Source organism: Genypterus blacodes, unplaced genomic scaffold, assembly GCF_046128005.1.
Source record: "Genypterus blacodes isolate CSIRO-AG114 ecotype Tasmania unplaced genomic scaffold, CSIRO-AGI_Gbla_v1 ptg000007l_1, whole genome shotgun sequence".
NCBI classification, from domain to species: domain Eukaryota; kingdom Metazoa; phylum Chordata; class Actinopteri; order Ophidiiformes; family Ophidiidae; genus Genypterus; species Genypterus blacodes.
This window is the reverse complement of record NW_027466821.1, coordinates 5,571,934-5,584,555: the sequence shown is the minus strand read 5'-3', so window position 1 is coordinate 5,584,555 and position 12,622 is coordinate 5,571,934. Positions and strand designations below refer to the sequence as shown.

At 45.4% G+C, this 12,622-nt stretch overlaps 1 protein-coding gene across 2 annotated transcripts; it reads right to left on the bottom strand.

Annotated features, from left to right (window-relative positions):
• Window positions 1–4,405: 4,405 nt before the first annotated feature.
• pkp2 (plakophilin 2) lies at window positions 4,406–12,421 on the bottom strand. 2 transcript variants are annotated; one of them, XM_076154001.1, is made up of 13 exons: window positions 11,863–12,421; window positions 10,895–10,962; window positions 9,807–10,354; window positions 9,512–9,650; window positions 8,606–8,816; window positions 8,349–8,526; window positions 7,181–7,298; window positions 6,793–6,954; window positions 6,433–6,606; window positions 6,109–6,262; window positions 5,832–6,024; window positions 5,658–5,745; window positions 4,406–5,478 (listed from the first exon to the last, which is right to left on the bottom strand). In XM_076154001.1, the coding sequence occupies exons 1-13, from the start codon at window positions 12,053–12,055 to the stop codon at window positions 5,416–5,418; spliced, it is 2,289 nt and encodes a 762-aa protein (XP_076010116.1). In that variant the 5' UTR covers window positions 12,056–12,421; the 3' UTR covers window positions 4,406–5,415. The 2 variants fall into 2 exon arrangements, with proteins under 2 accessions (XP_076010116.1, XP_076010109.1); XM_076153994.1 differs by having other exon boundaries at window positions 6,433–6,609; window positions 11,863–12,419.
• Window positions 12,422–12,622: the final 201 nt, after the last annotated feature.

The window sequence follows — 12,622 nt, the reverse complement described above, 5'->3', positions numbered from 1 at the left end:
TTAACCCCAAACGCTGCAGCCAGCACTCAGACGAAGCACTTGACAGGATTACAAAAGCACCGCACACCTCTCATACTGCTGCTGTCCTGATCCTCCTTGATCTGCCAATTCCGTTTGACACTGTCATGTTTCGTCAGAGACCGTGAGAGGCCATGACAAACGTGGTGGAAATGTGCGCTGGTATGGAAGACAGCACCAGCACATCAAACGAAAATGATTCCAGAACTATTGAGACTTCTTGTTGGAAGAATAAGATCTGGTAATCATCTGCATAGTAATGATATGAAAAGTCTATGAGTAGACTCTTCCACCTGTTGTTGTTGTTGTTGTTGTATGAGCAAGGACTTTGACCAGCAGAAAGGTCCAGTTTGAGCAGAGTGGACTGAGGAATTGAATAGATTGCTGTGTCAAAGGCTGCTGACAGGTTCAGCAAAATGTGAACTGACAATCTCCACTACAGGCAACAAGAGGGCAGGTTCAGTGGAACCAATATTGTTGAAACGGGGGGAGTTTGACATCAAGCTGATTAGTCTTCAATTTAGACAGAAAAGGAAACAGTACAACGGTTTGAGCATTGGCTTTCTGAGAAGTGGAGTTACAAAATCTTGTTCAAATGTCTTGAGGAATGTGCTTGTTGTAAGTGAGGACTGCAGAGAAGGCTAGAAGTAAATCAGCAGGTACGCCATCCAGGTGACAGGTTGTTTGTAGTCGGAGACATCCTCATCAGTTAGAGGAAGAAAGGTGAGGTGGAGCAGTCAGACTGTGCTGGTCAGGTGCAGAGAATTGGTAACTGATGGCTGATATCTTATCAGCAAAGAAGGAGACAAAGTCATCAGCAGTCAGGGAGGTGGATGGGTTGAAGAGTGTTTGTCTCAGCTGGCCGGATTCAGGTCCATTCCTCCCTGATAGCATCAGAGGTTATACTGATAGGCAGGAGGACACGAGGATGTTCCAGCAAACAGCAGAGCAATGAATGACACATTCTCTGTGATGGAGGTTTGTGCCTCAGCAAGGTCAAGCTAATTAAGAAACTTTGTGAGTTAGTGAGGTAGCAGACAGTTTGATGTCTAGAGGACGTCAGAAGTGGTAGGAAGTCAGCAACTTTTGTTTTATTTGTTTCTCTAAGTTGTTATCTGGAATGGCTCAAATCCCAAACTCACTTGGTGGGCAGCACATTGACAACCAAGTGAGTTTAACTGGAACCCTCATTGTGATTGTATGGAATTGCAAAGATGAGACGGGAGAGAATTTCCCATTTGTGTGCCAGGAGGACAGAGTGTGGGAGGTTAGTAAAGACCAGATGGTCAAGTGGCACATATAACTTTAATGCATTCTAGGGTTTTCAGAGTTGCATCACAGTACTGCATTTGTTTTTTGTACAGAAATACACAGAATTGTTTCAGGCGTGATCTGTTCTGCGCGAAGAACACAAGCGCACCCGTTGGGCTTTCTTTGGCACAGATGGAATTTTTCTCTCAGCCCAGAAGGTTCAAAGGTTGTGTCATTCATCACAACTAGTAAACTCATGTTGTATTTAGAATTTAAGACCAAACAAAACGTGGGTGTCCTATTCCACAGGCCAACAGCGACTGTGGTAGTTTTGTGCCACAACCATTACGCTGCTCTTAAACGCACAACATATGTGTCTTCCATTTTAGGAAATCTGACAACTCTTTCACAACATAAAGGTGAAATCTTGATGTTTGATCAAAACACATAGCAGTTTCATTACTTCTTCCTCTTTCAAGGAAATAACAGATTTATTCCAAGATTGCCTCCCCAGACTCCATAATGATGGCTCGATGTAATAACGTTGAGCAATTTTAATTAAAGGATGAACCCCAACACTGTCAGAACAAAAGAAAGACAATCAAATGGGCTCAAAATGAAAAACGTCTCAAAATAAACCCCAGAGATATCACAAACTCAACACAAAGCCTCAACAGAGCGACAACACGGACAACAGACTGAGGGTTTATAAAAGCTCTGCTCAGCTGTCGGTGATTTCGCCTGACGAGTGACAAGCAACAGCAATTAACGGGCTGACACACACCTGCAGAGCCGCCTCTTAGTGAACACAGGTGGAGCTCATCACGCTAACGAGGCCTGCATTCTGTCTGGGCGCCATCATTATTAGCTGCTAATGGCTACAAACTGAAAATACACTGTTTTGCTCCTCATTTTTCCTCCACACATGAGCATCAGTCACTCATAAATAATGTGAATAATAAATAGCAAAAGACAGCCCCTGAGCAAGTTGTCTTCCCACGCATAATAAGTGATTTAACTGTCATGGATTCAAAAGTATTTAGTACAAACAAATTCAGGAGTTTCCAGCATTTTGTTACCTTTTTGGAGAACTCGGTTGGAGTTATGGTTCTGGTTGAAAGTCTTGACCAGAACACACAATCACCTGTGTTTTCTGACTGTCTTGTCTTGTTGTGCATGTGTGTCTGGGCTGCAAAAACCCCTGTAACACACCCTGCTGCTGCTCCTCTTTACACTGCTACTCTGTGACTTCAGAGGGAGGGTCCTCCTCATACCTCACATTCTCAAGAGATCATAGAGGCAAACACACATGTTGTCCCAATAACTCTTCAAAAACCTGGTGACTTCATCTTAGATCCCAAATGTTCCTGAGTGATTATGTCAGGGGAAAGCAATTTGGCCCGAGCCCCGACAACGCTGACAATGACCTCAGTGTAGAGAAACTGTGCTTCGCTTGATGCTGTGAAAGAATCCGTTCTTTATTCTTCCTCTCTAAAAAACATGTCGGGCCTTTTTGTGACAGCTCCAGCATGTTGCTTCACTCTGCTCCGCTCCAGTGGTCAACAAACCCATTCTCATGTGTCTCCACAGCTGTTACCACTGGCTATTTTGGTATTTTTAGACCTATATTATATGTACGTTGGACTATAAATATCATACCTCCGGCTTTGGAGTAGCTCTTTATCTTACACACGCTTTAGTGACAGAAACAAAGTCATCCAGGGCAAAATTATGCCGAAATGTCTTGATTAGTCCCGTCTTGCTTTTCACCTAATTCATTACGTGAAGTTAGTGTGAGGTGTTTAAACTAAATATAAATAGAATCATTTCACAGCACGGTTTAAACTGCAGCGACACAAGCAGGCCCATTGTTGTGAGGATTTAGCTTCCTCCAGAGATTTTCTGTTCGAGCACAGAAACCAAAAAGCTGCGAATTCACAGACCGAAATAGTTCCCAAAGTGGCCGAATTAGAGATTATTAGAGGAAAGAGAAAAGCACAGAGTTGCGCTCCACAAATAGAAAGGCTTAGAGTTTAATCTGAGCACCCAAGTGCTTCTCAAAAATGTGGGATTCTGGATTTATTTTGAAAGAGAAAGCGAGGTCATGGGGGGAGAAAGTTCTGCATGAGCACAATATTTTATACAAAGGATTAAAACTGAATATTTTCTCCAGTTTTGTTTTGTAATGGGTTGTGTTTCACGATGCTGCGACGCTACTGCCATCTGCTGGACACACCCCTTATATTTTAGTCCACTCTTTGCTGTCAATTATTCCTTCTTCTCCTAATCACAGACAGTAAATTTATGTTACTTTATTTACTTACTTATGCTTATTATTTACTGGAAAACATGTATTTAATATCTTTGATTACAGTCAAAACCCTAACTGAAGTAAATGTTTGATTACAGGATCCAATTGAGTAATTATGTTTTTTTTCTGAAGACCTTTCCACCACTAAAAGCTTTTACGTGAAATTAACAAAGAGCAATTTATAAGGACAAAAGAAAAGTAAGGAAAACAAGACACTTTTGAAATATTATCATAAATGAGTATAATGTGATTGTCCAAAATTAGAAGTATTGCAAGGGAAGAAACAATAAGCCCCCTGTAAATCAATCTATTCCTGATATTTCCCTGAGATGAAAGTAATGCTCTTAGCTCTAAACCACGAATAGAAAGCTGTAATTATTGTGCAGGATTATATTCATTTGATTCAGGAAATTCATCCCCGGCCTCAAATCCAGTGGTGCCTTCCAGAGTCCCAGGTGGGATCAGCATCATTAGACAAAGTGAGTCTCTGGAGCCATTTCACTTTTTAAATAAAATTTCTGCGAGGGAGCTAGACCACCGAGGGATTTTCTGAGTATGAGGATTCTATTTCTGGCCGGCATGTCAGATGCAGACGTTCACTGTGAGTTCTACTTCACTTCCCATCTCCCGCACGGGGTGATCTTCTCTGTCACGCAGTTTCCAATCCCTCCAGTTGGAATTCAGGTGACCTACGAATATTAAGTTACTGTGTGTTTGTTTTTGTTTACACTTTGGGCTTCATGCCATGAGTCAGTAGACAGGAGGAAGATATAGTTTGCAGCTCTGTTGGCATGAATGGCTCAGGCTCTGGCTCCATGGTGCTGGAAATGGTTTATTTATTATATGCCAAAATTTACAACATATATACATAAGAAGATCAGTCAAATGACCTATGAATATTAGGTAGCAAGGTGCCTTTTTTAGATGGCGGACCATCAGCAATACAAATAACACACACACACACACACACACACGCGCACATCTAATCAAAAAGACACTTTTGCAGTCTGGGGTCGATCTGTCCAGGACTCTATATTTTAGGTATTTAACAGAAATCCGTCAGACTTAGTAGCTCCACCCCCCCCAACAGAATTATGTGTAAGTGTTTATTCACGTCTGAAAAACATTACAGTCCAACAAAAAGAGTTGTTTGTTTTTGTGTTACAGTAGGAAACCATTATTTAAAAATGTAAATTCTATACATTAATATAAAGAATCCTTCACAATTTCAGTTTTCTAATGTTTTAGTGCTGTAATTGCTCAAGCTGCCACTATATTGTTCTTGCACAAAACACTGCAGGAACATCAATCACATCATGGAGGAGCTACGCTGATGTTCATTTGTTCATCGCCCACATGTCTGTCAATCAACAGGAGCACCTGCTCATCTAATAATCTTTGGAAAATGTCTTAAAGTTGCCATGCAATGAAAACTTCCTGCTGCTATCTTGTGTCTCTGTGTTGTCAAAAACCAAATATGGACTTAAAATTGCTTTTACAGGCATTTAAAGAGGAAAATTGCAGAGCATTTTCTGTGCATCCAACTTTTTAATTGACACACTATAAAAAATAGTTAATAACAGTAAGAAGTTCGGATTTTTAAGCTATTTCAATTTAGACGACAGAGTTTGAGGTGGCCCGGATCATTTTGTCCCTCCCAACATATTTTGTTTGGTCAGCAGCTGTGAGAAAATAAACCATCTAAGCGCCGTTTGTACAAAACCAACAGTTCTCGTGTTGATATACGGCATTGAGTGGTTTGGGACCACAAGTGCTGATATTGTGAGTAAATCCGCGCAGGTTTACTTTGTTATTTATGGATCTTGTGCTCCGTCTCATCCTGAGTTCACAGCTTTTGTTGTCCTCGCATTGATGAAATCCGTTTTCCTGTAGCCGCACTGTCGAGAGAGAGCAGACGGTCGATCGGTTATGTTTTGTTCTGCGTTTCATCTTGCTGCTTCTCCAAATGGGAGCAATGATCAGTGAAAATGTAAACAACAAGATGCTGCCTCACTCTTCTCAGAAATCATGTACATGTGTGTTATCGTGTGGTGTGTGTGTGTGTGTAGGAACAGACCTTCCTGTAAGCGCCGTGGAGTTCACTGTGTTTCCACATGGTGTGCAGCAGGGTGCTTGCTGCCTGACCCGCTCTGGTTGGTCCATAACTAAGAAACACAAATACAAACAAACAGTCCAAAAATCCTTCCCGTTTCCTTTCAGTAAACTGAGCGAGAACTCAACCAACTCTGACCCGCTGTCCTTGGTGCTGATGTTGATGATTTTCCGCAGGGCTCCATGGTTGACGATGGCCTTGACATGCAGCGTGTCGCTCTGGCAGAGGTTACTGAGGATGTGACACAGGGACGTGGTGAACTCGGTGGACTGGTCGGTGCCCGTGTCGTCGTTGGGCAGGAGACTCACGACCTCTGGCAACACCTGCTTGACTTTAACAAAAGAAGACAAGTGTTATAACGGCGCAGCCTTTCATGTACATAAGACAAAAAGCGGAAGAATCGACAAAAGTTTACCGATGTCAGGGTGCAGCTCCATGTAGCGGGAGATGTTTTTGACGAGGGACACGGTTGTCCTCTTCACGTTGCTGCCCCCCTCTTGCAGAATCTTCCTCACATGCTGAAGGCCGTTTTCACGCTGAACAATAGTGTGAGCGATGGCTTCGGTCACCTGCCGGACCACATACAAACCCATGCATGATTGACAGCTAGGGTGAGAGTCTGGACTGCAAATTAGAGTAATAAAGTATGGCATCTGAATATCCAAACATGCACATAGTTTGATTAAAGCTGGTCCAGGGGTCAGTGTGTGAACGTTCCAGCTCCTCCTCCCCCTCCTACCAGTCCGTTTCCTGCTGTGATGTTCTGCAGCGCTCCCACTGCAGCCTCCTGTGTGCAGTGACGCACACTGCGGGCGATCAGGGACAGATACATCCGTATGGTGATGGCGCTCCACAGCCACTCCATGCCACGGGGGTTGGCCTTCTCCTCCAGCAGGGGGCACTGCCGCTCAAGCTGCTGGGGAAGAGATGGCGAGAGGCAGTGGTTACGCATCTCACTGGGGTTCAGTGGGTTCATATTGCCGTCAAAGCGCCTGCCTCAGTGCAGCAGACTATGTATTGATTTCTCTGTGGGTATTTTAGACTTAGAAAACCAGACTTAAAGCCTTTTTTGTTTTGTCTGCTTGAATCACTCCTTTACCTCTGTGATCTTGGCACCTCGATAAGAGAAACAGCCCACCGTCTTCGCCGTGGGAGCGAGGTTCATACGGGATTCTCGGAGCTCCCGGGCGTACCTCTGGGGAAGCTCGGCCTCTATCTGATAGGAGAGGTTGTGTAGGACGCACACACAGTTCTCTGTGGACTTCAGAGGAGAGGAAATGCAAATGTAGATCAGTGTTAGTGTTCTAACATGACTAGTGCAGGACCTTAACCCGATTTAATCTTAAGATTTGGGGTAGTGCAAATCTTGTTTTTGCCGAAATTGTTACATTCATGGCAAACACACATTCTGTGGCTTTGCAATGGTGCGAGTCTGGAAAATTGTGGCGGTTCTGAGTCAACGCCCTTCTATTTGCACATCATCTCACCTTGTCATCTGGCTTATAGTCGGCTATGGTTCCCCGGACGTAATAGACCAGCGAGTCGATTAGATTCTCACACTCCCTCATTGCTTTCCTGCCATCTGGCCCGGCAGAACTCAAGTTTCTGGAACAAAGGGTGAAGTAATGGTGTCAGGATTTGCAGTATTCCAGTCTGCATGATGGAGTGTATCCTGATTGCATTTGAGACGCATTCCGTGTTCATTATAAAGTCGGACTGTCCACATTAATGGATGCATAAACTCTCAGGGCTCAAGGTCGTGACAGCCACGGTACATTATCCTCTGACTAACAAAACACAGACAACCCCTCAACTTCCTCGGGAAAATAAAGAATTAACATGCAGTCACACAAAAGGCTCTTTGTGCGGTGCTGAAACATAAATTGGGGCGGAGGTTGTCGCTTTCCCTCATCTGCAGGAAGGCGGGACGCCGCCTGAAAAGGTTGAGAGCATAAGGAGAACTTGATAACGTGGGGACGGCGAGCGAGCGAGCACTGAGAGATTTCAGCTCAGTGAAGCGGCGAGGACAGAGGAGAGGGCGCCATGAATTATTCAGGCTCTCACAGTTGCCAGGGGAGGCAGAGCGTCTGATATCTGCTGCTCTGTAAACAGGGAGATCATATTTGGGCAAACAACTGAAATGCTCGGCGCCAAAGCCGAAAATATGCCACATAATCTCAGAGCGTGACTGCCAATCTTATCTCACTGCCGCGCTAATAACAGCAGTATCGGTGCTCAGTTCACTGAAATGACTTCCGACAGTGTTTACTCCTGAAATTATGAGCGTAGTTTGTGCAACAGTAGTAAATGCTAATATAACAAGAAACTTAAAGCTGTGTAAAGGGCGAGGATCAGCTCTATGGAGCCAAAGAGCATATAGGAAATGTTTGGATTAATTGTCTCGGAAATGTCAGATGTTGACTTTTTCTTCAGACAACAAACAGCACCAAAGCCGACCGTCTACAGACTCGGGTTACCAACTTCTTTCTATAACGTTGAACGCATTACATAACTCGCTGTCCAATTCTCAGACACCCTCTTTTATTCTGGAGACTATCTGACACCGGCAGTGCGATCTGTTTACACTCGGCCCATTAATCCACACGACAAAAGCTCTCCGAGTGTCCGGTGTCTGAGTGGAGTGAGCAGGCCTACCGCAGGCAGCCGGTGGCGTTGTGGAACACGTCTGCATCGGCCAGGAGCTCGTCTTTTGGGTTCTCGCCCTCAGATATGCCCGAGCTGGGCACCAGGACCGCCTTGGTGAGGACGGGTAAGGCCTCTCTGGAGAGTCGTTCCTTCAGAAGGTCGTGGGAGGAGAGGTTCCACAGCAGGCCTGTGGGCGAGGAACGGAGACTGTGATTGGACAGCAGGTACACCGATCAATAACTTTAACGTGTTCTGCAAACACTGACCAGTCAGCTGCCGCCTGGTCTCTACATCGCGGCTGCTCTTCAATGTGAGTAAAATGGTGGCCAGGCCTTCATTTTCCTTCACCTCCATCTTATTTTCGTCGCTCTGGTAAACAACATTGCGCAGAGCCCCAGCGGCGGCGCGCTGCACCTCCTCCTCGCTGTCATTCTGCAGGAGGTACAGCAGCTTGGAGATCCCGTGGAGATAAAACACCTGCAGACACGGATGGGTTATAAACAAACATAATGGTGGATAGATAAACAGACGCCTGTATAAAATATTCCACCTAGACCATATAATGGTAATAAAACATCGAACGGGGATCAGATTACGCAACTGACAACAGGAGTTAAATGAGATCCACTCCCACTCAGAGCGTCTCTGCAAACAACAGCTGAGGGCGAATTAGAACAAGACTTCCATTTATGTGTGAATATAAGTTTTTCATAGTTGGTTTAAGAGGTTTTCTGTTTAAACGCACAGGGAAAACCACAAAACGCCATCAAATACATGACGTTTGGCTCAAAATCATCAATCATGATTCCTGAGCTCAGACTGAGATTGAGGCCCATTTCTAAACGGAGCTCTTCACCTTATTTGCATGCAAACAAAGCAAATCGTGTCAGCTCAGAGAGGGTTTTCATACCCGGCTTAAGATGGGAACGTTTTCTAAGATGCGTCAATATTTGCATGAAAGCAACAAAAGCCAGGTTGCAGAATGATCCCAGGCACTCTGATGATACAAAAGACAAAAATGGCTTTGTGTGCCGTTTTAATTTGGATGTCTGCAGGCATATTTACATACCACAGGCCAGTGAATGTAAGGAGTGAATAAAATGTACGCTTTTCACACTAATTTACTTCATCTTGACTCTGTCCGTCAGTCTGCGTGTGGTGATTGGACGTACCATCTTCTTAGCGTCGGCGCTCTTGAAACATTGATTCTGTATGAAGCTGGCTGCACAGATCAGCGTTTCCTCGTTGTCCTGACTCAGCAGGTTGACGGCTCGCTCCAGTGTCATCTCAGGAGCTTTGTTCTCCGGTTTCCTGTGACAGGAGGAGGCGGCAGATTAGAGAAAGGACAATCAGCAAGTGACTTGAAAGAGCGATCGCAAGCCTTAGTAGATTTAGTTTCATTTAGTTGGAGAAACCGATTGATTCCCTATCCGATCCAGCTGAAACAGACATGAACACATGACTCACAGTGCCATGGTGCTGTTGGCTTGCACCCTCTGGATGGGCAAGTCCACTTCCATGCTGGCCATGGAGGGCGAGTATGACAGCTGCCTTCTTACGCCGTCCCTCCTGACCTGAGACAGACAGGTGTGCCCGTCATCATGCTGAGCGGCACCAAGAGCTTGCACGTTCTGTTTCCATACAAGACTCTTCTCCCGCTGGACGTCCGCTTGGTGGCGAACCCAGCGTGAGCCGTTGTCCGTGCTTTGCTGAGGCGCCACGGCCTGCCTGAGGGACTTATGGCGGTGACTACCGTGAGCGGACGTGGACGTGTTGAGCCGCGTGCCCCGAGTGACCTCTGAGAAGGCGTAGCGGCGGAATGAGTCGGACCCGGGCGAGCGGTCCAGCACGGTGCCCGTCCTTTGCTGGTGAGTGGGGCCCGGGACGGTGTAGGTCCCAAAATGGAAGGACCCGAAAGGCAAGCGTCTCTGGGGAAGCTCGGGGCTCTGTGTGGGAGACACCTCCACCCTCCTGGATGGGTGTCGCACAAGGTGACCAAAACCATTCATCTGAGGCTGCAAATCAGAGAAAAGACAACGTAATACACATGTGACAGACGTTACAGTACAAAGCATTACGTCAGATTTACTCCTCTACTGCTCTGTTTACTTTTCTCAAGGAAGTCCATCAGCTACAGCTAAACCAGTCATGGGTAATGTGTAAAAAATGCTGATAAGATCAAAGATTACAGTAGAATGAGATACAGATAACACGTCTCTGTTCAGTCAGTCAGAGAGTTTAAACAGGTGTGGTTTGAATTCCACGGCTCAAATGCTTTCCTAAATTTAAATATACACCTGAGCTATTGTATGGAAAATACAACAAGCGGATGTAATCAGTAAGGGATTCTCTCCATTTGACTACACGCAAATTATAACGTACAAAAGTTAAAGCACAGCCTGAGGCGATCCTGTCCCTGAGTCCTGGTTGCTCTTTGTAACTCAGACGAGAATGTTACCAGTCTGCTCAATCTTTAAAGTGAAGAACGTGAGACTCTGTAAACTGTGTGTGTGTGTGTGTGTGTGTAGAGAGAGATTAGAGAGAGAATCCCTCACCTTGGTGTTTGTTAAGGGTCCATCTCTGGTATCATGGCCCCTCCCTGTTTTCTGTAAACGGAGACTACCTAAACCACATGGAAGAGGCTTTGTTAAGGTTTATAGTTTCACTGTTTCACACTGTAATCACCTAGTAACATTGTAACCAACACTAAAAATGTACACAATGCATTTGGAGAGCTAAACCTTTGATTATAAGTCACTTTACACTGATAATTCCTTTTAATTGTCTCCCAAATGTTTACATCCAGTATACATGGAACGTTCCAGAAGGCGGTACAGCTGCTGCTCAAACTGTGTTGATATATATATATATATATATATATTCATATAAACAAACAATTAATCTAACAAGGTGTGAAATCAGTGCTGTTTGAAAATATGGCGGTTGTCCCTGACCTAAATATGTTTATTTAAGCTACTAATACATCACTGTCAGCCTGTCAGTGACAAGTTGGGCTGTGATATTAAATTCCTACAGTACTTTGCGCCTCCATCTGCCTTCAGGCGGATGAATGAAAGCTAGAAACCTGTTGGACAAGAGAACTACAACTACAACTCAGTACGAATACAGGGCAAAACATTTCTTCCTGGTAAACTGTTGCAGCTGGCTAAACACACGTAGACACACGTAGACACACACACACACTGCATGTTATCTGAGCAAGCATTCAAATCTGAGGTCTCGGGTCTCCACAGGGAGTTTCCTCATCAGTCGTTATTTTCAATGAGGCATGAGGAGGACTTGTCAACGTCCTTCGTCCCTCCAGTCTCTCACACACACACAGACACACACGCACGGTTAGCTCATTGATTGAACAAAGGCTTAAATCAAACAGGATTACTATCATGTGTAGAACCTCTCTGTTTATTTAGTATCCTTTGTCATTTGAGCTCCAATCCTAATTGCAGAGGAGCCACTCCAGCAGGGAAATCTGTTCATTTGCAGGTAAAAAGTGAATGTTTACCGACTGAAGACGGTCGCTTGGCCCTCCGCGCCAGAGTGAGCTGGACCTGCTGCTGGACCCGCAGGCTCCGCTCGCCCGGATTCACTTTGTCCGTGGTTCTCAAGCTGATTTCGGCCGGCAGAGCCAAGCTGCTGTCCTCCAGCCCGGAGCTCTCCTGCACGGGCAGAGCCGACTTGAAGAACACCTCGTCCATCCCGAACCCTTCACAGTCGACGTAGCCTACATTTGCGGCACCATTAAACCGGATGATGAGCCCGGAATTCGGTTTTGGTGCGGTTTTATTGTCGCTGAAGTCGTCCAGGTGAGCCGTCTAACGTCCTGTCAGGGAGGGCGGAGCTTCGCCGCCGGGAGGCGCACCTGCGGTGTCAGTTTACGCCCCCGAGTGTTGCTAATGTTACATTGATATAAACACGAAAAACAAGAACACTCACTCGTCAAAGTGAGTCGACGCTTTTCTCCACCGGATCGATTTGACTGTGGGTGTTTGAAGCGCAATTTGTGGAGGGGAATAAGCGCTCGCAGGGTCAAAGAGTGACGTCATGGCGTCACAAACCTTAGCGGGCCAAAGCGCGACGCCCTTATTGCTTCGAAGTGCAGGGGAAACAAACCTCTGTTCTATTTTGTTCTGCTCTGTTCCGCCCTGTTCTGTTCCCACCAGGTGTGCACAGCCAGCGTGTCAGGAAATATAATTACGCCTGTTTTCTACAGCTGAATAATGACTACAAAAAGGTCAACAAGTGGCTGCTGCACGACGTGTTTA